Raw genomic sequence first — 24,652 nt, 5'->3', positions numbered from 1 at the left:
TGTTTTAGAAAAAATCAACTTAATCCTAACTCGGATATCTCAATGTCAAAAGTAAACATAGGTCACACAATTCCTCACTCGGGAAATTACTCAAATATCACAGGTTTTCAGCAACATTTAAAGATATAACACAAGTCTCCACACAGGCTAAACATCATACATAGGCATCACACGAATTAAACAGGAAAGTCAACACTTAACAACCTCTAAAACACATACTACAACTCATTTCACAGTTAATTCCCTAAGAAAGATCACTTACTCATCTAAGTCTAAAAAAGGATAGCAAAGCCTACCTCGAAGGCTAAAACTTCACTCGAACAACTCTAACGAAGTACTTCATCAACCACACGATCCCTAGCTATCAAGAATGAATAGAGTTTGTCAAAAGGAGCCCGATGATCCCCATATTGATAGGATTAGAAACCGGGGTAAAATAATCCTAAAACCACCTCAAAAATCAAAAGGCTAAAATCAGATTATCTTTTTAATTGAAAAAAATGGTTTACAAGACAAGAGGGATTCGTGGCTGAAAACCCCATTAAAACCGATCAAGAAACAAGCTCCAAATCAAGAAAATACTAATTTTTCGACTTAAGGGAAAACCCCCCAAAACCCACATTGAAATTAAGATTTAAAAGAGTTTTCGGAAGATAAAACTTGAAGGAATTGATAAAGAATGATTAAAGGCTCTTACCCAAACGAATTTCACTAAGAAAAAATTCCAAGAATAGCCTCTCCTAAGCTCAAATCGAGTGAAAATAGTGGAAATGAGAAAAATGAAAAAAATTCCAAATTTAGGTTCTGTCCAGGTGAAGAATGATCATCGCATTCGCCAAGGACATAATGTTTATATCGCGATCGCGATACTCCCTGTAACGACCCAGAAATTTGTAGACTAAACTAGAGCCATGAGCTAGGGTTCTAAAGTTTGATATATGTGAAATAGAGTCGTAGATGAGACTTTACGTGCTTAGAATGAGTTAGTGGTTGAACGTCAAGGTAAGTGTTAGACCTCGCAGATTAGAAAACCTTTTATAGTATGGTTGAGCATGGGAAGGGCAAGTACCAAGGCAAAAGGGCAAGCCTAAGCCAAAGGGCCAAGGCTGCCTAACCTTGGCAAGCTACTGCCCAAGGGTCCACAGCTACTTTCACTGCTAGTGGTCTTGACCACGGTCCGTGAAGGGGCCCGTGAAGACCCCTTAGTCACATGAGAGGCAAGGCCTTGAGGCCAAGCTACTGCCCCAAGTCCACGAGCCACTTCACGATCCGTGGTCTTGACCATGGTCCGTCAAAGTGGTCGTGAAAGTGCCTTAGGAAATGCGGGGCTTAGCAAGTTGAGAGGGACACTGGTGAAGGGACCACGAGCACGACCACGAGTTGTGGTGTCCTTGACGAGCCGTCAAAGTGGCCGTGAAGCCTGGGAGTTGGCTGCCAAGTAAAGGTTAGTTTAGTAAATTCCTATTCGACTAGGTTTAAGTAGGGGTCGTTTTGTATGTCTTTTATTCACATATTTAGACTATTTTAAGTCTTTAGCTCCCAATTTTAAGTCACTTTATACAAGACCCAAATCAAAACCCAAATCACTCCCCTCTCAAATATTTCTCTCTTTAGAAAGACCCCCATTGAAAAAGAAGCTAGAGGTTGAAGCTAAGGTCAAAATCAAAGGTTCAATTGTTGAAGGCTTGTGCTAGGGCATTGATTAAGGTATGTTTAGATTTCCATCTATGGGTTCTTCCACCCATAGAGCCCCCTTAGTAATCCCCTAATTTGTGAAGAAGAACCCCAATCTAAGTTATGGTTACTTCCAATGTGTGGGTATAGTTGGGTACGACTCCAATTGGTTGGATAATTCTTATTTCTAGTTAATTTAGTGTTGATTCATGACATTATGAATAATTTATGTGAATTCCTTGGTTAACCCTAGAATTCAAAGTATGTGGGTTTATGCCTTTTTTATGTGAAATTGATGATTCTTGATAGGTCTTCTAGGATTGTCATCATGTATAGAGTTTATACAAGAATATGAATATGAATCATGAATTGAACTAGACCTAGTTAAATATGATTGATCTTGACTTGTAATGTTGAAATTGAACCTTTAGGATGAATTGTGGCTAGAATCACCTAGTAATGAAGAATGTGATTGAAGGCCGGCCTTGAAATCTAGGTTCATAGGATGCTTTCATGTTGTAGAGTTGTTAAGAGTGAAGACTCCTAGTTATGAATGTTGAAGGATAATATGATTGACTATAGATGCTAAGGCTTTGAGAGTAAAGTCTAAGTGAAAATAAAGTCTAATGGGTACAATTGTGGTGAAAGGCCTATACTCACCTAACCTACTTTATAAATGTTTGATAGAATAAAGTGATACAATCACTTGAACATGGATTGGATGTCAAGGACATCTCTCCATGAGATATGAATGTTAAGAAAGGCTTAATAGTGAATCTAGGGGTATATGCTTGGCCCCTAGTGGATATAGACAAATGAGATGGAGTGTCACATAAGAGAGGGTCCGAGCTCCAAGTTGAAAGGAGAACCGCACCTAGTTGATGTGAGGACTATCCAAGTCAAAGGGGGAACTCTTACGTAGTAGAGTGTGGATTTTTTCAAAGTTAGGTCTCATGAGATGGAGGCCTTCAGATAGTTGAGTTATTGTTTCTAGTAGCAATCTCCATATCCAATGAACTTACACATGCTTGAAGAGGAATCTCATAGTGTTCTAAAGCATAAATGAACTATGATGTGATTAAGAAAGTACCTCATAGTGTTCTAAGGTTAAAGAAAGGAACAAGGTTCCTAGCCAAGAGGTATTAGTATGAGGACCTAATAGGTGTACTTAGCATGAATAGTATTATGGGATGCTATGCATGTATTGCACAAGTTTGAATTTGGGTTACTAAAGAAGATAGTGAGATAACTAAAGGTGACAGATTCCCTTAGTTATGAGAGTTAAACTAGTGATAAGACCAAAGGAGGGTGAGTATGACTAAGATGACTTCAAGGCTATACTTTGTGTGAAGGATAGTATGGGATGCCTTTCATGCATTACACAAGTGTGTCTTGAGGTTACTTAAGAGTATGTTTCCCTTATGGTAGAAAGACTTAAGAGATGACCATGCATATAGACCATGATAAAGACGACTATTAAGGGGTACTTGGCTTGGGTGGTATTATGGGATGCTATTCTTGCTTTACACTTGTATGCTTTTGAGGTTACTTAAGAATGGTGCTATTATGGTGTAGAGGACTAAGAGTCAATTATGCTTGTATGACTATGAATTGTCTCCTATACTCATTAACTTTGTCTTATGTTGACTTATGATTATGTGATGCTCATGTTGGAGATTATATTATTATCTCTTATGCTTATGTCTTATGTTGACTAACCATTTTGAGATGCTCCTATGTTGTTGTGTTAGCTATCATACTTGGTACATTTTGTACTAACGCATATTGCCTACATTCTAATCTAATGTAGGTCTGGAGATTGAGTTCTTTGGATGCTAGGTTTCTTAGGTGCTAGAAGAGTTGAAGGCTTGGTGAGTCCTCATAGCTTCGAGGACAATATCCCTTATTTCCTTTTATGTCTTTTCCTTATGTTTTAGACTTTTCATGGGTTGCGTCCCAAGACTTTTATTCATGAGTTTTAAATAGATGGTTTGAGACAAAGAGTTAGTAAAAGACTTCTGTTGCTTATGAAAATGTTTTCTATTGATTGGATCTAAAGAAGTTTTAAATTTCCTGTACTTTTCTAGTATCTAATGTGATGATTATGCTAAGGGTTTTTATTAGATCCTTTCCGGGTCAACTACGCCACGTTACGCCTAGGGGGTAACCCTGGGTCATGACAAACTTGGTAATCAGAGCAGAATGTTTAGAATGGTTCTAGGATTGTCTCAAACCACGTCTAGTAAAGTCTTGTTCATAAATGTGAAGCGCGCCAGATTTATGACTAGAAGGATATTGGATGCTTAGGAAATCCTACTTTTTCATTCTCTTAATCATGCCATAGAGTTTGGCTTTAGTAGGCCCTTTTTCTAATCCTTTCCCTATGGTTTTTCAGGGTATGACTAATACAAGGGCTAATGCTAGTAGTGTTGAGGAAAGTGATGAGGAGCAATAAGTTCCTATTCAAGTTCCACACCAAGCTCCTCCTCAAGTTCCTAATGATGCGGGAACTATGACAAATGTGGAGAAAAGGGCGGCTCTCCAAATATTGTCTCAAGTTGTGACGGTCCAAGTCAATAGGGAAGTAGTTGCTCCGGCTAATAATGTGAATACGGTTGCTTTGAGAGTGAGAGAGTTTTTGAGGATGAACCCTCCTGAGTTTTATGGCTCCAAGATGGAGGAAGATCCTCAAGGTTTCATAGATGAGGTGTATAAGGTGCTTGCTATCATGGAGTTGACTATGGTAGAAAAAGCGGAACTAACCGCTTATCAATTGAGGGATATAGCCCAAATTTGGTATGAACAATGGAAAGATGATAGGCCGTTAGGAGCTGGCCCAATAAAATGGGAGGGGTTCAAGGAAGCATTCCTATATAGGTTATTTCCCCTAGAATTGAGGGAACGAAAAATGCAAGAATTCATCAACCATCGTCAAGGAGGTATGAGTGTAAAGGAGTATGCTCTTAGGTTCACCCAACTATCCAAGTATGCTCCAACCCTAGTGGCAGACTCAATGGCTAGAATGAATAAGTTTGTGATGGGAGTGTCCGAATTGGTAGAGAATGAGTGTCGTTCGGTAATGCTTATTCGTAGTATGAATATTTCAAAACTTATGGTTCATGACGAACAAATTTAAGAGCAAAAGCTCAAGAAAATGAATAGGGAGGTAAAGAGGGCTAGGACCAATGATGTGAAGTTTTCGAATGCTAAGTCCGATGGACAAGATAGGTCTAGGACTAAACCAAGGTTCCGGCCAAGATTCTCCCAAGCCTACTTGCTCCAAGTGTGGGAGGAGTCATTATGGTAAGTTCCTAGCCATCATAGATGGTTGCTATGGGTGTGGGAAGGATGGGCACAAAATGAGAGATTGCCCGATTCTTAAGGCTAAGGGAAGGGAGGATAAAAAAGTTGCCTCTAGTGATCCGGATGAGGGTACTCAAAAGGAGAATAGGTTTTATGCTCTCCAATCTAGAGAAGATCAAGAGTGATCTCCTCATGTCCCTTCCGGTAAGTGTTTTATGCTTTAGCAAACTTCCGGATTTTTCTTGTCTTTTGTGACTTGTTATGTTGGATTTTGAAATTGTCCTTTGCATGAATGATGTTTAAAAGAGTTTGTGTAGGCTTACACCCAAGGGGGATATAGTGTGCTTATTTAGAAAGGTTGTTGTGTATTTATATGTTGCCATGATTTTAATTGTGCATATTCATGAAAATGCTTAGGTTTTGTTAGAAATGACTTACATGCATTGTTTTGCCTCTTGTTGTAACATTTTTGAGTTAAGTTGCATATGAGATCCATGAGAGTATGTTGAGCATGGTTAGTTGGAGAAGGTAGTTCCTCCTATGAATATGATGAGTTATGAGAATTTCATGCATAAATGGGTTGTTAGATGTAGTTTCTACTTCCTTGAGTTGCATTGAGCATGTTTAGAGTGGGATTGAAGTTTTCCTCTCTTGTTGTGTGCATTTAGATGTAGTGCATGCATGATGGGCTGCTAGTCTTGAGTCATGTCCTTATGAAGTGTGTAGAAAGGTCATTCGAGGACAAATGTTCCCAAGGAGAAGATATTGTAACGACCCGGAAATTTGTAGACTAAACTAGAGCCATGAGCTAGGGTTCTAGAGTTTGATATATGTGAAATAGAGTCGTAGATGAGACTTTACGTGCTTAGAATGAGAGGTTTAGTGGTTGAACGTCAAGGTAAGTGTTATACCTCATAGTTTAGAAGACCTTTTAGAGTTTGGTTGAGCATGGGAGGGGAAAATACCAAGGCAAAAGGGCAAGCCTAAGCCAAAGGGCCAAGGCTGCCCAACCTTGGAAACCTACTACCCAAGGGTCCACGGCCACTTTCACTGCTAGTGGTCTTGACCACGGTCCGTGAAAGGGCCCATGAAGACCTCTTAGTCCCATGAGAGGAAAGGCCTTGAGGCCAAGCTACTGCCCCAAGTCCACGAGCCACTTCACTATCCGTGGTCTTGACCATGGTCCGTCAAAGTGGCCGTAAATGTGCCTTAGGAAATGTGGGGCTTAGCAAGTTGAGAGGGACACTGGTGAAGGGACCACGGCCACCACCACGAGCTGTGGTGCCCTTGGCGAGCCGTCAAAGTGGCCGTGAAGCCTGGGAGTCGGCTGCCAAGTGAAGGTTAGTTTAGTAATTTCCTATTCGACTAGGTTTAAGTAGGGGTCATTTTGTATGTCTTTTATTCACCTATTTAGACTATTTTAATTCTTTAGCTCCCAATTTTAAGTCACTTTATACAATACCTAAATCAAAACCCCAAATCACTCCTCTCTCAAATATTTCTCTCTTTAGAAAGACCCCCATTGAAAAAGAAGCTAGAGGTTGAAGCTAAGGTCAAAATTAAAGGTTCAATTGTTAAAGGCTTGTGCTAGGGAATTTATTAAGGTATGTTTAGCTTTTCATCTATGGGTTCTTCCAAACCATAGAACCCCCTTAGTAATCCCCTAATTTGTGAAGTAGAACCTCAATCTAAGCTAGGGTTACTTCCAATGTATGGGTAGAGTTGGGTATGACTCCAATTGGTTGGATAATACTTATTTATGGTTAATTTAGTGTTTATTCATGACATTATGAAGAATATATGTGAATTCCTTGGTTAACCCTAGAATTCAAAGTATGTGGGTTTATACCTTTTTGATGTGAAATTGATGATTCTTGATAGGTCTTCTAGAATTGTCATCATGTATAGAACTTATGCAAGATTATGAATATGAATCATGAATTGAACTAGACCTAGTTAAATATGATTGATCTTGACTTGTAATGTTGAAATTGAACCTTTAGGATGAATTGTGGCTAGAATCACCTAGTAATGAAGAATGTGATTGAAGGCCTTGAAATCTAAGTTCATAGGATGCTTTCATGTTGTATAGTTGTTAAGAGTGAAGACTCCTAGTTATGAATGTTGAAGGCTAATATGATTGACTATAGATGCTAAGGTTTTGAGAGTAAAGTCTAAGTGAAAATAGAGTCTAATGGGTACAATTGTGGTGAAAGGCCTATACTCACCTAACCTACTTTATGAATGTTTGATAGTATGAAGTGATACAATCACTTAAACATGTATTGGATGTCAAGGACATCTCTCCATGAGATATGAATGTTAAACAAGGCTTAATAGTGAATCTAGGGGTATATGCTTGACCCCTAGTGAATATAGACAAATGAGATGGAGTGTCACACAAGACAGGGTTTGGGCTCCAAGTTGAAAGTAGAACCACACCTAGTTGATGTGAGGACTATCCAAGTCAAATGGGGAACTCTTACGTAGTAGAGTGTGGGTTTTCCCATAGTTAGGTCTCATGAGATAGAGGCCTTCACATAGTTGAGTTAAGGTTTCTAGTAGTAATCTTCATATCCAATGATATTAGACATGCTTGAAGAGGCATCTCATATTGTTCTAAAGCATAAATGAACTAAGATGTGCTTAAGAGAGTACCTCATAGTGTTCTAAGGTTAAAGAAAGGAACAAGGTTCTAAGCCAAGAGGTATTCATATGAGGACCTAAGAGTTGTACTTAGCGTGAATTTTATTATGGGATGCTATGCATGTATTGCACAAGTATGACTTTGGGTTACTAAAGAAGATAGTGAGATATGATTGTGCTATAGTTGCCTTCCTTGTTATGAGTGACTAAAGGTGACAGATTCCCTTAGTTATGAGAGTTAAACTAGTGATAAGACCAAAGGAGGGTGAGTATGACTAAGATGACTTCAAGGCTATGCTTAGTGTGAAGGGTAGTATGGGATGCCTTTCATGCATTACACAAGTGTGTCTTGAGGTTACTTAGGAGTATATTACCCTTATGGTAGAAAGACTTAAGAGATGACCATGCATATAGACTATGAATAAGATGACTTTAAAGGGGTACTTGGCTTGGGTGGTATTATGGGATGCTATTCTTGCTTTGCACTTGTATGCTTTTGAGGTTGCTTAAGAATGGTGTTATTATGGTGTAGAGGACTAAGAGTCAATTATGCTTGTATTACTATGAATTGTCTCCTATGCTCATTAACTTTGTCTTATGTTGACTTATGATTATGTGATGCTCATGTTGGAGATTATATTATTATCTCTTATGCTTATGTCTTATGTTTACTAACCATTTTGAGATGCTCCTATGTTGTTGTGCTAGCTATCATACTTGGTACATTTTGTACTAACGCATATTGCCTACATTCTAATCAAATGTAGGGTCTTGAAGATTGAGTTCTTTGGAGGCTAGGTTTCTAAGGTGCTTGAAGAGTAATTGAAGACTTTGTGAGTCCTCATAGCTTCGAGGACAATATCCCTTATTTCCTTTTATGTCTTTTCCTTATGTTTTTGACTTTATATGGGCTGCGTCCCAAGATTTTTATTCATGAGTTTTAAATAGATGGTTTGAGACAAAGAGTTAGTAAAATACTTCCGTTGCTTATGAAAATGTTTTCTATTGATTGAATCTAAAGAAGTTTTAAATTTCCCGTACTTTTCTAGTATCTTATGTTATGATTATGCTAAGGATTTGTATGAGACCCCTTCAGGGTCAAGTACGCCACATTACGTCTAGGGGGTACCCTGGGTCGTGACACTCCCTGTCTGTGATTGCGAGGGCTAAAGAAACATATTCATCATGATCGTAGCCTATGGATCGCGAAGGTCAAAATGAGCTGCACCAGAAACTGAAAAACTAGCAACTCGACACATGGTAAAATGCCTTCAAATGGGCCTTAAGAAATTATTTGGAGTCTGATAAAATAAAATGGAAATGCTACCTTATTAAATTCGATATTTGGGATCGATAGAATCATCAAATTTCTTAAAAGAGGTCAAATGACAAAATTACCCTTCTGGCCTCTCTTAAGGCTTAAAACTCAACTTCTCGCACTTTGTTATTTGTGCTATTAATAACAAAGTGATGATATTTCAAAGGCTCAAGGGTAAGTTTTATTGATTGAGGGTAAGACGGTGGATTCATGTTTCATCGCACCAAAAGGGTAAGACATCGATTAAAGTCTCGATGCACCATTATGATAAGATTTTGAGTTCAAGTCCTTTAGTATTTGGGCCTAGCATGCCTTGTATGGATAAGACATTGGGTTAAAGTCTCAATGCAATATATTGATATAAAGTGATGATTGAGCAAATCAATATGCTCTTGCTAAAACTTGTGAAGTCCATCCCATTGAATATGATTCATTCTTAAAAGAGAATGTGATAGCAATTCAATTAAAGTCTGAAAGATGACAAGATTATTTTATGATTGGACATATGAATATGGACATGAACGGATAAAATTATAACAATCATCATTGTGATAATTATAAAAGAAAGAACATTATGAGTTCTCAAAATGGTTTTTCAAAGAGTGAAGCTAATTTTTGTCATCTAATTTGGTATGAAAGGTATTGGGCACACAATTATCATGCAAACTAATTTGATTTTATAAATCCTCCATCAAAATAAAGAAATATAAAGTGAAAGTGCACTTGACCTTTCAAAAGTGATGTCGAGGTATGTCATATGATTATGATGAATTTCAAAGCATGACAATGAACTTCTAATGAAAAATAATAATTATGAAGCATGTATATATGATTATAGTCAATTCTTTGAAGAGAATGTGACTTGTGGTAAGTATCATGAAAAATGAACCATTCTTGAAAATGAGTGTGTCAAGAGATGATGAAAATTATAAATAAGGACATACTCATGCATGATTTAATAAATACCACAACTCACCCATATGAGAGGTTAGAGAGATATAAAGAGATTTATTTTGGCATAAATGATCATTGGTCAAGTACTTTTAGTACATCACAAATATTATGGTATGCTTTAGTATGAACTACCGAAAGGGCAAAAGAAGGAAATAATTTCTTGCCACAAAAATTGTCATTGGTTATGCATGTATTTTTGTGCATCAAAAATGTTTTGCCAGATATTAAATAAAAGGGAGGAGATACTAATGACAAAAGTAAATCTAGAAACAAGTTTTGCTTGTAATGATTTTGACCATGACAATAATGATATAAATTTCTCCTTAAAAGAGATGTTTACCACACAAACAATGTTATGAAATATGTAGTAGTTTTCAATGTTATTTGTGAGCTTTGGTGAGCTAATGTGCTACTATCCAAATAAATAAAATTGCTCATGATATTGGAATTATAGTAAGTCTCGAAAGAAACTTTTTTAAGTTTCAAAGAAATAGTCAAAGAAAAATATATTAAGACTATAAAATATGGAAAGATTTAAGATCTTGATATTACTACAATCAAAGTGGGTTATAAATATTTACGTGAAAGGTTACCCATATTTGCATATTGTTTATGGTAACTAAGTATGGGCATGATGATAGAATCACTTGCAAAATAAACTAGAAGTTTATTGAAATAAATATCAGTTGGCATGGCCGATTGATGACCGTCCCGATTTAAATATGATACAAAAATAACAGAGAATTCATATAGTATTATATATTTGAAGAAATAATAAATCCTTCAAGAATTCTCTTGTGTTGTTTGTTCTCATGATAAAATTATCATTGCACCAGCTAAGGTTGAGATTATATCTCCTAAAATTTTGAAATGTATAAAAAGGTGAATATGGACCCGTTCACTTGTCATGTGGACCATTTACTATTATATAGATGCATCTATGTTATGGTCACATGTGCTTTATTATCAACTTGCAATTTAATTTTTGCAAAGGTTGTTTGCTTGAATTGATAAATCAAGAGCACATTTCAAATTATAAAACAATATTGATAATGTTGGTATATATCCAAATGGTTTAAGCAGAAATTATATGCCTCAAATAATAGTTAAATCATTGGTCATGAGAACAAAACTCACAAAAGAAATTTGGTATGAGATGTGTTATTTAAAGTGTAGCAACACTTGTACGTATCAAGCCAACAAGGTTCCCCTATCACAATTGGTTTAGGGTCAGGAACCAAATAATTATCATCTAGAAATTTAAATGTGTGATATATTATTCCATTGCTCCACCATTATAGAATGCACAAAGATGAGTCCCCAAATAAGGTTGAGGGAATGTTAGAGAAATCTAACATTAGGGGGAGATAAACAACTGGAAAATAAGTTATACATAATGAATTATCATTGGTATGATTTTCATTGAAGAGATAATTTAAGTCAATTGTCAGACGCATTTGCTGACTTATTATAATCCAGTTATAAATGCTCCAATGAAAAGTCCTTGAAGGACATAATTTATGGCACGCCTGAAGCGTGATAAATTAATCGATTCGAAAGATAAAGCTTCTTGAAGAAGAAAAAAAGCAAATGATTAAGATGGTCATAATAATGAGGCAAATGTTTTAGAAAAAGCACTATGACATAACACTTTATAAAAACCTTGGCAAAGGTTCAAGTACCTGAAAATGATGAAAAATAAAGCAAGTTTGATAAGTTATGTCACTTTAGAATCAATATCAAATAACTATCGACGATATATTGAATATAATGTAGCACTCAAAATTATAAATGATGATGAGGATCTTGATATTAAATTTGTCGAGAGTTGACAGGTAAATGATTGGCCAAAAGAAAATACAATTCAAGTATATTTTTATTCACTTGGAAAAGTGATGTTCTGGACTTATTTTGTCCATATCCAAGAGATAATGTCAGTGGGGTACAAATGAATTATTGTGCAATAAGTGAAATCGTAAAATATGAAGTAATGCTTGTGCATTAGAAAATAAAGATTTTTCACAAAAGTCCTGACATTATTGTATGGAGATGTATACTCCTAAGGTGGATGCAATAAGGTTCCTTTCAGTCTGACAATATATGAAAAACTTGAATACGCATGATAAATGATTCTCATGTCTAGTTAGACAGTAAATATTATATGAAAATCCTTGAAGGGTTTAGAAGGTTATAAAGTGATTCCGTTGAATAGTATCTCAATGGTTGTAAGATCGCATATTATAAAGATAAATTTTGATCTCATTAAAATGGTTAGAAAGTACCATGTCATAGTGAAATTGGTGCACTTTTGTATCATGCTATTATTATTCATGGTAAATACTTTTATTAGCATGCATGCAAAATATAACATCACTCTTATCGGTGGAGATACTAGAGTGAATCAAATATCGATATAAATTATTTATTCTGATCAATTGTGTCAAGATTTATTGATCATGTAATTGCAGGAAATTATGAAGTTTGAACTCATGAAAGTTATATATTTTCATTTGGAAATACTGTCATTTCAAATCATTCCATAAGACAATCAATCTTACTGAAAGTGTTTGTTAGTGCTCGATTGTTGTTGCTAACAAATCGAACGAGCAATTTGTCTACGTCGACAAGATCACGTATTGAGTGTTTTGAAAAATATATTTGGTTGAGATAAATAAACATATCTAGAGAATATGTGACCTTCCTTCGAAAAGAGATATTCCAACAACATTATATGAAGACAATGTCTCGTGTGCTCAACTAAGAGGAGGATACATCAAAGAAGACTGAGCAAAATATATTTCATCAAAGTTGTTCTTTTTTATTCATGACCTTCAAAAGAAGGATGTAGCAAATGTTCAACACTCGTATTCACCAAGACATTATCAACTTCAACCTTTGAGAAATTTAGATATAAGATTGAAATGTGTCATCTTCGAGTTGTTAAGTGATGTCTTAAATTAGGGGGAGTGAAATACGTGTTGCACTCTTTTTTTCTTAACCAAGATATTCTCCCATTGGATTTTTCTGGTAAGGTCTTTAATGAGGCAACTCTTAATGCGTATTATAAGATATGTGTACTCTTTTTCCTTCACTAAAATTTTTCCCATTGGGTTTTTCTTGGTAAGGTTTTAACGAGGCACACTATTTATTAAGACATGGACATCCAAATGGGAGTGTTGTAAAATAGATGTCCACATACATATATTTTGTGGTAACATATATGTACACACTATACACTTTATGTAAGATGAATATACACGCAACAAACAAAGTGTTGTAACCTAACCATCCATATGATATACTTGGTGCCGAAAGTATATACATGACAAGAAGATATCCATGTATCACACTTGGTGCCCAAGTATATACAACTATATATACCCCTCTTCTTGCAACAAAGTAAAAAATATAAGGAAAGAGTAAGTGCGAGAAAAACATTCAATAATAGAGAAAAACTATTGCTGCTACTACTACTACTTTGTGTCTCTCTTTCTCTCCTTTTCTTCTTGTCCTTGTATTTTACTACACATGCTTCATTTTATAACATAACTGAATATATAGAGATTGGACTTATTTTTATGGCCACAACATTAATTAGTTTATTATCCTCCAATAACAATACAAGCAAAAACAAAGATAAATATGTCTTGAAATAAGACAAAATATACTACATAAATTTATCTTGAAAGTATGAAGTCCACTTTCTATTTGGATAATTACAATAAAATCAATTCGTCATATTGGATTGTACAATAGAGCAATTAATGCATTAATTACCTATCGAAGATCGCTGAATGAGTTTCAGACTCCATCTCAAATCTAACCGATTCAGATGTCTTAAGACCCGATAAGTGTAAGAATCTAAAAAAAAACAAATGCGCTTAATGAGTATTATCTGAATGGTTCAGATTCGGACCTTCATTAAGTTCAAACAAATGAGACCTTAGTTTGACTTGATACTGAGTTTAAGAAAGAAAAATAGACTTTTGAAGATTGTGGTCTAAAATAATTCATAGATGATTATGTGATTATAAATCATATTATTAAGAGTAAAATGAATATTTTAAAATTAAATTTAAGTGTATCGGTTTTTTGAATAATCACTACTACCATAGATTACATGTGAAGTCATCAAAATGTGATAAACTAAACAAATAGAAATGGAAAGAGTATTTCACTTAGAGCCCGTTTTGATTGTCTTATAAAAAATAGATTATAAGTAAAAAAAAAAGGCAAAATTGTCTGATGGACCCTTGTACTTGTATGAGTTTGTATTCTGGACCCTTCTACTCAGCTCTTTGTCAAGTGAACCCTCAAACTCAATTAAAATAAGATATTTAAACCCCTCCAACCATGTGTGTAGCTCACTCTCCCTTACATAAATGACATGGCATTAATATATTTGATGTGGATATGACATGTCATTTATGTAAGGGAGAAAAAAATGTTAATTTTTAACATACAAGTAAAATTAATAAAAAAAAATTAACATTTAGTAGAAGGGTCCAAAATACAAACTCATACAAGTAAAATTATTAACTAAAAATGTTACTCCATAAAAGATAAAAGAAAAAAATTAATAAAAAATTTTCTATTTTAAAAAAATAAAATAAAATAGTTATCTCTCTCACCTTTCCTTCACCCCCTTAACCCACAATCACTATTAACACCATCTCCAATCTCCTTAATTTTTTTCTTCTTAAGGCCGTTATTGTCTACAACCGTGACGAAGCTCTTCAAGTTCTTAAAAATCATAGTTCAATTCTTTCTCAGTTTTCATCATTCACAACTCTTAATCTTATTTTTTTTACCAACGTCTACATCCAACTTTTGAACCACCATAGATTCCTTTTCTCCGCATCAATGAATCATCATTAAAATACCTCAATATATCATAATATTTATACACAATTTTACATCACACATTCACCTAATTTTACAAAGACAACCAACAATCTCTTTTCATCCATCAAGATTATCGAATCTTACTCACCTTATGGGTTGTAAATTACAAGAAAAATGAAAAGACAACACATATCTACAACCATACCACATTTTCGTTTTTCTATAAAGAAAGAAAATATGAAAAAAAAATAAAAGAGAAAAAAGAAATTGAACAGGCTGGGAAGGGGAGAAAGTGAGAAATGAAGTTTGGATAGGGAAAAAGATACATGTAATTAGAAAGAGAAAAAGAAATGAGTGGGGTGGGAAAAGAAGAAATAAGTGAAAAAAACAAATTATATTCAATTTTTTTTATTTTTAGTCTTTTTTAAAAATAATTATTATTTTAGTTTAAATTTGATATTCACGCTCCTTTAACGCGTGAAATCACGTGTTTGTGCCAACTTAACAATTAAGTTGCCACATAAGCTTGATCAATGGTCAAAGGGCTTAAAATATTGAGTTTCATTAAGTTTAAGGGTTCAATTGACAAATGGTCAAGTATAAGGGTCCATACTACAACTCATATAAGTATAAAGGTCCACCAGACCATTCAACCTAAAAAAAAAAATAATAAATCAAACTTAAATAATTTTAAGTAAAAATAAAAAGTAGGAGAGACCTACTTTTGATTTTTAATTTATATTTAATTTTACAAAACACTTGATAACTTATTTTAAGTCATTTTTATATCGGAAAAGGGTCAAATATACCCCTGTACTATTGGAAATAGTTCAAATATACCCTTAGTTATACTTTCGGGTTAAATATACCCCTCCCGTTATACTCTTGGCACATATTTGCCCTTATGACTAACAGAGGGACACATGAACGATTAGGATTAAAAGAAATCATCCAATTTAAATCATACCCAATTATAAGGTGATCCGCCCTGCTCAAATTAATTTTTCCCGATCCAATTAATATTATCCGACCCAATTTAAACTTAAAGATAAAAAATGAGAGGACCTGTAAATATAATCCATTTTGCAAACAAAATTAGAAGTTTTTTTTGGTTTACTCCATCTCTTTCACTGGAGCAAATTCAAGTCCTCTTACTCTTCTTACCTTCTTGGAAAGAGCCGTTACTATCAATGCTGATTGCTCTTCCATTGTCATAGAAAATATTTTATTTAGTGACAAGATAGAGACTGCACTGTCATGGAAAGTTTTTAGAAATGTTTTCAGTTTGTAAACATAAGTGGAGATGATAAACATTTTGTTCCTTATAAATTAAAGCAAAGAAGCACAAATAAAATTCTTTAGGTTTTTTATGATTGAATTTTAAAATTGGGTCGGATGATATTAATTGGGTTGGGTAAAATTGATTCGGGTGGGGCGGATTACCTTATAATTGGATATGGTTTAAATTGGATGATTTCTTTTAATCCTAGTTGTACATGTGTCCCTCTATAAGTTATAAGGATAAATATGTACCAAAAATATAATGAGATGGATATATTTAACCTGAAAGTATAACTAGAAATATATTTAAACTATTTTCAATAGTACATGATATACTTTTTTATATTTACCTTTGAATGCAGACAGTATTTCATTAATTGGAATTTGTTTGAAAATGTGTAAACCCACATGACTATTGAGTGCCGTAACTGTGACGTTTGTTCCGCAAAAAGCAAAAGCAAAATAGAAATTACTAGCACAAGTTTGAAAAACAGAGGTCCAGAGAAGTCCAACACAAGTCCAAGCGTATATTTGTGATTGAGCTAACAGATCCAGGATTGTTGATTGTGAGTAGACTAAGTGTTTGTTGAAAGAGAAATGGCAAGGAGAGCAGACGAAGAGTACGATTACTTGTTCAAGATTGTGTTAATCGGAGATTCTGGAGTTGGCAAATCCAATTTGCTCTCCAGATTCACTAGAAATGAGTTCTGTTTGGAGTCTAAATCAACTATCGGCGTTGAATTTGCCACTCGTACTCTCAAGGTTCTCTTCTCTTCTCTTCACTCTTTTGTATTTCCGATCATCATCAACTTATTAACAATGCATGAGTGAGCGATGCATCACTCAACTCTCATTATCATCTATATAATCTATTAAATCGATTTTTACACTTTCAATTAGCTAGATTTCATTGGTTGCCTACTTAAGATCTGGATTTTTACATCCATGTGATGTGATTATTTACTCTGTTTATATAATCTGGAGAATGTGTGACGGCAAGAGCTATAGCAGCTTATGATGCAGTTGATTCAGAAAGGGGCGGTTGGTGGGGAGTCAGATCAGGCCAATGATGATATTACTGAGAAACGTCTTTATCAGAATATTTTTGCTTCTCAATTCGGATCCTTTTTCAAGTTTGAATTTGTTCATTTGGAATTTGGGTTCTTCTACTTCATATTTATTTAATACGAATATTTTCCCTCTTTTTTTTATATCATTCCTTAAGTCCCATAGGTTTGATCTGGTAGAATTTGACCCATTTTCTCACAGGGTTTTGTGAACCAACGGGTCGCTCTTCTAGTTGAATGCGTTACACCTCGTCTCACCACCCCGAAGCATATAGATCCACCTGATCAATGAACACTCACAATTTGGAATAGACTCATCTCTAATGCTTTGCATCTTCGCGAGAACTCACTCCCTTGTTTTGTGGCATGGAGTTAGGTATCAGGATTTTGATTTAATAAGCTTGAATCATATTTGTAATCTTTTGAGCTCCAGCACAACAGCCTTCTTTCTAGATCTTTGAAACCAGCAGAGCCTCAGTCCTTACTTTTCGTCTATGCAAGTTGTTAAGTAGGAGTTTTAACAATAATATAATTGAGTTGAAGTTGAAAAAAAACTGATCAGCTTCAGTAAATTTCAGGTGAATAACTCACAAATCTCAGGACTAGTGTTAGAAGTCCTAGAAGTCCAGGTTATAACATGGTTGAAGATCGTCTTAGAAGTCCATTATGGGTGTCTTAGGTTGAAGAAAAACGAAAAGGGAGTGATAAACTTTCCTTAAGTCAAGATAACTTTTAGGGAAAGACAGGAGAGATGGAGAGATAGAAAGAGACAGAGAGAGGGGAGTGGGGTGGGTACAAAATTTTATGTCTAAAGCCTTATAGGGGTGCATATGTCCAACCCTCCAACTTTGTCATATTCTTATTTTTTCAATCATCTTTCTTTTTCCATCCTATCTATCTCTTCTAACGAAAACCTGTCAATTTTCCCCACCCAAACCCATTCCTTCGATAGCTTCAACTGGCATCACCCATGACAATTACCTAAAAACTTCAACTTCAACAAGAATCTGGCCACCTACTTTGACCGACAGCAGAGAGTAGAGACTAACACCTAGATTCCCAATTAACTAAACTTTTTGAAAGTCGAAAATACATTTTCTGATGGACATAGTTGATTATCCCCAATCAATGTCTTGCGTGTTGTAGTATTAGATAGATGGTATAAATTGAAATGACAAATAAAACAAATAATCGCCTAAACTTGATGTTTCTTTAGATCAACTTTTCCATTTCTTTAGATGTAGTATTACAAACCCGATTATCTTGCAGGCTCTGGCATACGGAATACCTTTCCAAATTATTTAATTGTTTCTTTTTGAAGCATGTGTGTATTAACAAATATTCGTTTTTGAGATTGTTGTTCAATTTTCTGTGAATGGGTAAGTTTTGAATGAAGCATCAATTGACATGGTAGTACAGTCATGAGGGTGATAGCATGGTAGGGGAAGATGAAGAAGATGGAGGTATACATTTAATTTCAGTGCTTTTTAAAAAAGCTAATGACACAGGAGACGTACACTTGTTCAGAAAAAGTGGTCAAACACAAAAGTGGTGTGTCTTAGATACGTGTGAGAAAATGTTTGTTTGTATAAGGTTGCATGTGAGATTGGAGTGTGTTAAGAGATTTGCATACAAGCTTGGGAAAAGGTATGTATTAAGCCAAATAAATACTTCATTCAGAGTGGCAGTGCCATTGATGGCATGACACACAGTCCTTTTTCTATCCTGGACCTGGTCAACACAAAAATAGAGGTTTGCTCCTCTCTACATCACTTGTTCTCACATACACATACATCGTGACAAACACAGAATGTGCACTCAGGAAGAGACAACACCACACCACTGTTCCATCAATGATCATCTATTTGTCATCAACCATCACCACCTTCATCATCTCACCACCTCTCGCTTATTCCTACCCACCATAAGCTCCACAATTTCACTCCCTAAAAGGAAAAAGATCAATTAGATCTAAAAAAATCAGATTTACTCAAGTCTACATCAAGCACCTCACTATTTTCCATCACAACTGTACCTGGTAATGTTTGGTTCAAAGCCTTTGGAAGTCTAAAAGAACTACAATTAACAAATTATGAATTTAAAGAAGAGGGAGAAGTTGATGCTGGATCCTTCAATTGGTCGAGTGGTGGCAGTGTCGCCACTGGTTATTGCTTTGATTTCTTTTTTGTTGAAGGTTCTTCCGTTGAAGGTGGAATGGTGGATGTGGACTGACTTGGGGTGGGGTGGGGGGAATGAGATTTTGAAAGATTGAGGAAGAGGATGTTGTGGTGGTGGGACGACAGTGTTTGGATTATGTAAGGTGATGGTTATACTGAACGCTGGTTGATTGTTGGGATTCACATGTGGCTTTAATGGTTGTTTGTAGGTGGGTCTAAGGTGGTGAAAGGATGAAAAGGAAGAATGGAGAAAGGTTTGCTGCAGAAGGGTTTATTTTGAGTTGAATGCCAGGTTATATAGTGACAGTGAGAAGCATAGTGGCATTAATGGTTTTTCTGGGGCAATATGCTATTTATTTTTTTGGTGGGAGAGGAAGGTGGTGTAAGGTTGTAATGTAGGTGAAAAAGGGGGGGGGGGGGGTTAACTAGAGCCATGTCATTTAATTGGACAAAACTGGCTAATTAGAGACATAGGTGACCCCAAGCTAGGTCCATTAGTGTATAACGACATTATTGAGCCAATTGGATTGATAGCATAGGTGGCCCCAACTATTAATGGAGGGAGAAATTGTGGCATTTTGTATAGTTTAGGGGTAAATTTGAATTTGACCCTTTGCCCTTGATAAATTATCACTTGCTTGAGTTTGGTTCCAAATATGTTTTCAACTTTTGCTCTTAAGAATCCTAGATTCATGATGCAGAGAGCTCTTATTAAAAGAAAATTGCTCAATGAAAAAAAGTTCCTCTCTTGACCAAACACCTACCTTCTATTATTAGCATGCAAATTTTAGTAAAAAACCTTATGTTAATACCTAAGTTGCTCAGACTCTTCACTTTTGGTGCTGCACCCGTGCCGATTTGGTCAACCAATTTTGGGTACTTTGACCAAATCGATGGGAAAGTCTGGACAATTTTAATGATTTTTGTAATCAATACAAAAGCTAAGGTGAAATTAAAGGAAATAGAATACCTTTTTATAGAAATTTCTATGTCACTCATTTTCCTTTGATCTCCTTCCAAAATTCTCCTCAAGTTCTCCACATAATATCTCATAATTTAGGTTTTATAGCTCTATTTTTAGATAGTCTAATTATTTTTAGGCGAATCCCCGCACCCATAGGCCATATCCATAAATGGATCCGTATCCCCGAATCTTAAAAATTAGATCATAAAGGATCCGACCTTTAGCTCCGCACCCGTATCGGACACCCGCACCCGAGTCCAAGCACTTAGGTTAATACTTTCTATGTAACTATAATTTTATCCTATGTTCTTACTTTTTGGTGGAGTTTGCACTCAAGTAGCAAAAATATAAAGTGGTATTTCTAATGATATTCAATTTGCAAATTGAATGCGTGATGCATAGAACAGTCATCTTCACTGGAAAACTAGAAAAATAGCCAGGATTACCTGAGCTAAGAGCGAGGTTACGTGTATTGTTCCACGTTCTAGGAGGTCAAACATGATTGCCACAAAATCATTCAAATGAACTCTACCTTTGTGTGGATGCCATGATATTTTGCATAGATTTTAATATTCAACAGAGCTTCTTACATGCTGTAAGCAAGTTTACATCAATTTTCTTCTTGTTTGTTGAATGAGCAAATGTAAATTGTGATTCTTTACGTGTTTCTACTCGTCCTAGTTTTTACTTAATTGTACATTTTGAAAAAAACATAGTTTCTGCTAAACTGATGATGTATCATATATGCATAGGTAGAGGGAAGGATCATTAAGTCTCAGATCTGGGACACGGCTGGACAGGAGAGATATAGAGCCATTACAAGTGCATACTATAGGGGTGCTCTTGGTGCTCTTCTGGTATATGATGTGACAAAACCCATTTCCTTTGAAAATGTCAGCCGGTGGTTAAAGGAACTGAGGGATCATGCAGACTCCAATATTGTGATTATGCTGATTGGAAACAAGACAGATCTGAAGCATCTGCGAGCAGTTGCTACAGAGGATGCTCAAAGCTATGCTGAAAGAGAAGGGCTTTCTTTCATAGAAACATCAGCCTTGGAGGCAACAAATGTTGAGAAGGCTTTCCAGATGAATCTTTCGGAAATTTATCGGATAATCAGTAAGAAGTCACTCTCTTCAGAAAACCCTGCACCTGCTAACATTAAAGAAGGGAAGACTCTTGTTGTTGGAGCAGAGGAGATAAACACCAAGAAAGCTTGTTGCTCTGCATCTTAATGATTCATCACTTCTTTCAATCCGCTGTTTGATTCCTTATTTTCAATCGATTGCTTTTATATTTGTTTTATATTTTCTATCAATTGTCTTGATCCTTTTGTTATAATTATTGTAATTAAATTTTGAACTTGTTCTTGATTTATTCTATGTAATTTTGCTATTCTCAAGTGATGAGAATCAAACCTGCAACACACTTGTTAGTGATTGAAGCTTTACTATTCAGTTTCAGAGATGGCATACGGTTCCGTTTACCGAAGCCACTTCTTCTAGTACTCCCTGTAGTCCATAATATTTGAATTTTTTTAGTCTATTTTAATGTTCAAAATAAGTTATTTGTTCAATATTGAAGAAAGTTATTCGAAATTTATTTCATTTTTTCTCCTCATTACATTTTCAAGGTGATAAGTTCAAAAAAGGTAATTGTTCATATTTATAATTTTACTTTGAATTATTTTTATTTTCAAGAATAGTTAGAGAATAATTAAAAGGGAAAAAGTGGAAAGTGGAAAGTGGTGTTCAATTTATGTCCTAATTTTTTTTCTTAATGAGTGTGCATTGCCTCACAAATTTGATTAATATGCACTAAAAAGAGTATGTAACGACTTGCTCCGTTGTTGTAGCAATTCAAAATTGATGTATTTGATTAGAGTTTGCCTGGGATGAGAATTGGTGAAAGATTTAGGCTACACCAGTTTTGGCGAAAATCAGGTGTGGTGGGTTTAGGAACCGTTTGTGATTAGTGGTATAGTGTTTGAGTATTGTGATTCATGATTATGTTAGTTGAGAGGATTAGTGATCCATGAAAACTATCAGAAAGAAAAATAGATTAGTAGAACTCAGATGAGACATTCTTGCGTTGTCCTAAATTCTTGGTGTGTTGTGAAATGGGGGAGTTTGGGGAGATACCCCTATCTACCTCTATCCTCATGGGACCCTATGGTACCGCTATAGCGGAAGGCTTCCATCACGGCGACCTCAACCAAGTCGAGGACCGCCATAACGACCATCTATTCATCGTAGAGGTCTCAACCAAGCCAAGGACCGCCATAGTGGACATTTGTCCGGTGTAGAGGCCTTAGCCAAGCAGTTGATTTGGCCGCCATAGCGGCCTTCAATAGCCTGAAAAGAGAGAACTAAGCGGAATCATAGTCTCAAGTAGAAATCTCATATAATGCCGAAAAGAGTACAAAATCATAAATGCAAAAAAATACAATACTATGTCTGACAACAAGCCTCTACTACATAATAAGTGACTAGGAAAAACCTTAGCTCACTTGAACAATATGAAAACTGAAAGAGTCTGAAAGAAAATAAAAGAACTCATAATGTGTGGTTATGTCCTCGAAGCATGAGGATTCACCAAATTTGGATAAAGGTGACAAGGATTTGTGCCAACCGCAAGCTGGATATGGAGTGTTAGATCCTATATTATAAAACAATATAGGCACAAGAGTTGTATACGGTCAACACTCTAAATGTACTGAGTATAACAAAAGATGCATGAATATAAACATAATAACATGATAATTTGAGAACATGATAATGCATGACCAAGTAAATATGACAATGATGACATGATTTGATAAGTTGAGTTCATGAAACATAGTACAATATTTTGAAAATCATATCATAAGTATAAGTCATAATCATAGTCATATTCTTTTGTGGGAGATGTCGTTAATCGACATAAACCATATGAGCTATAACATGAATCTTGGTGTACTACTCCCACACTGAAAAGAGAGTGCCTTACTTGCCAGGTAAGGACCATAATCTTAAGTTTATGTGGATCTACTAGCTAAAGTCAAGTCTCTACTAATGAGTGACATACTAGGGAGTCAAGCCTCTACTAATGGGTGACTCATCTCATCCTACAGTGGCACGTCGGGACAAGAAGATTTCTACTGAAGGTCTCATACCTCTACTAATGGATGAACCTTCATCCCAAGGTCCACTCGATGCTAAGTAACTTCTAAAGGAAAACATACATAATCATATCATATTCTTATTCATTGTCTTTGAAATGATAAGAATCTAGTAATACCAAATCAATCATGAAGACTTATAATCTTAAGAATAACTCCTTTAAAATATGATGATTTCATAACATAATCAATTCATAAGAGACACTTATCTAAAACATCTAAATCATGATAGTATTTTTATAAAAAGAATGACTTCAATCGGAAGCATTATGTTTCATAAAACATGCTTGATACTTTATCTAAAAGTATCCTTGATTCATAAGTACTTCAATTCATAATGCATGCATACATCTTCAAAGCTTGATTTCATATCAAGGTCACTTGTTTAGCATAGGTTCATGTAAAAATCATTGAAAACATTTAAATATGATCAAATGATGCATAATAAGTTCATTTATGGAGAGAAAATCGTACTTCAATTGAACTCATGGAAGAATCATGAAAACCCCTAGAAATTTGGATAGAAATCATAAGTAGAAATTTAGGTATCTTTTGAGATTCAATGGATGAAAAGTATCCATTGATGATCTTTCCACATACCTTGAGAAATCCTAGCTTGAAATCTGTAAAGGATACTTGGAGCTTAAAGAACCCTAGAATCTCCTCGAGGGAATCTTGGAGAAGAAGACTTGAGAGCTTTGGGAGTTTGAGAGTGAAACGGGGGGGGGGGGGGGGGGNGGGGGGGGTTGAGAGTAAAAAGGTTATAGGTATGAGGAATAGGCTAGAAACGACTTAGTTTACCAATTAAAAAGATAGGAAAATACCCAATTAACCCCACTACAACTGTTGAATCCTCTTCTACAGACACACTCTATGGTCCGTATTCCTTTCTATAGACCGTACTAGTCATCCGTAAATCCAACTCCTGAAAACTCATTTCTTTGGTGAAGAACCACGATCGGCCAACCATGAGTCGTGGTCCATAGTACGACTCGTACACTGCCATTCGTAAACCCAAGGTACTACAATCATTGGGTTCTGAAACTCGAGTCCATGAGACCCAACCAAGGGTTGTCTTCCCCTCTACGGTCCATATAACTCATCTGTATAACCTAATCCATTGACATCTTCACTTTTTGAAGTTCATCACCACAAAACCCAACTACGGTCCGTACACCCATCCACGAGCCATCCTATTGACTTGTAAAAAGTCATCTGAGACTTAAAATTTTCTCCAACTTTTAGGACATCATCTATGACTGA

At 35.5% G+C, this 24,652-nt stretch overlaps 1 protein-coding gene across 1 annotated transcript in view; it reads left to right on the top strand.

Annotated features, from left to right (window-relative positions):
* Positions 1-21,614, top strand: part of LOC125864910 (ras-related protein RABA2a-like) — a 160,741-nt gene extending 139,127 nt beyond the window's left edge. The window contains exons 2-3 of the mRNA XM_049545020.1: positions 16,615-16,783; positions 20,982-21,614. Of these exons, the coding sequence (XP_049400977.1) occupies positions 16,619-16,783; positions 20,982-21,464 (648 nt within the window). The 5' untranslated portion in view covers positions 16,615-16,618 and the 3' untranslated portion in view covers positions 21,465-21,614. The remainder of the gene's footprint in view (positions 1-16,614; positions 16,784-20,981) is intronic.
* The last annotated feature ends 3,038 nt before the right edge of the window (positions 21,615-24,652 follow it).

The sequence above is a fragment of the Solanum stenotomum genome, chromosome 5 (genome assembly GCF_019186545.1).
Source record: "Solanum stenotomum isolate F172 chromosome 5, ASM1918654v1, whole genome shotgun sequence".
NCBI classification, from domain to species: domain Eukaryota; kingdom Viridiplantae; phylum Streptophyta; class Magnoliopsida; order Solanales; family Solanaceae; genus Solanum; species Solanum stenotomum.
The sequence above is the reverse complement of the archived record's forward strand: the minus strand, read 5'-3'. Positions and strand labels throughout refer to the sequence as shown.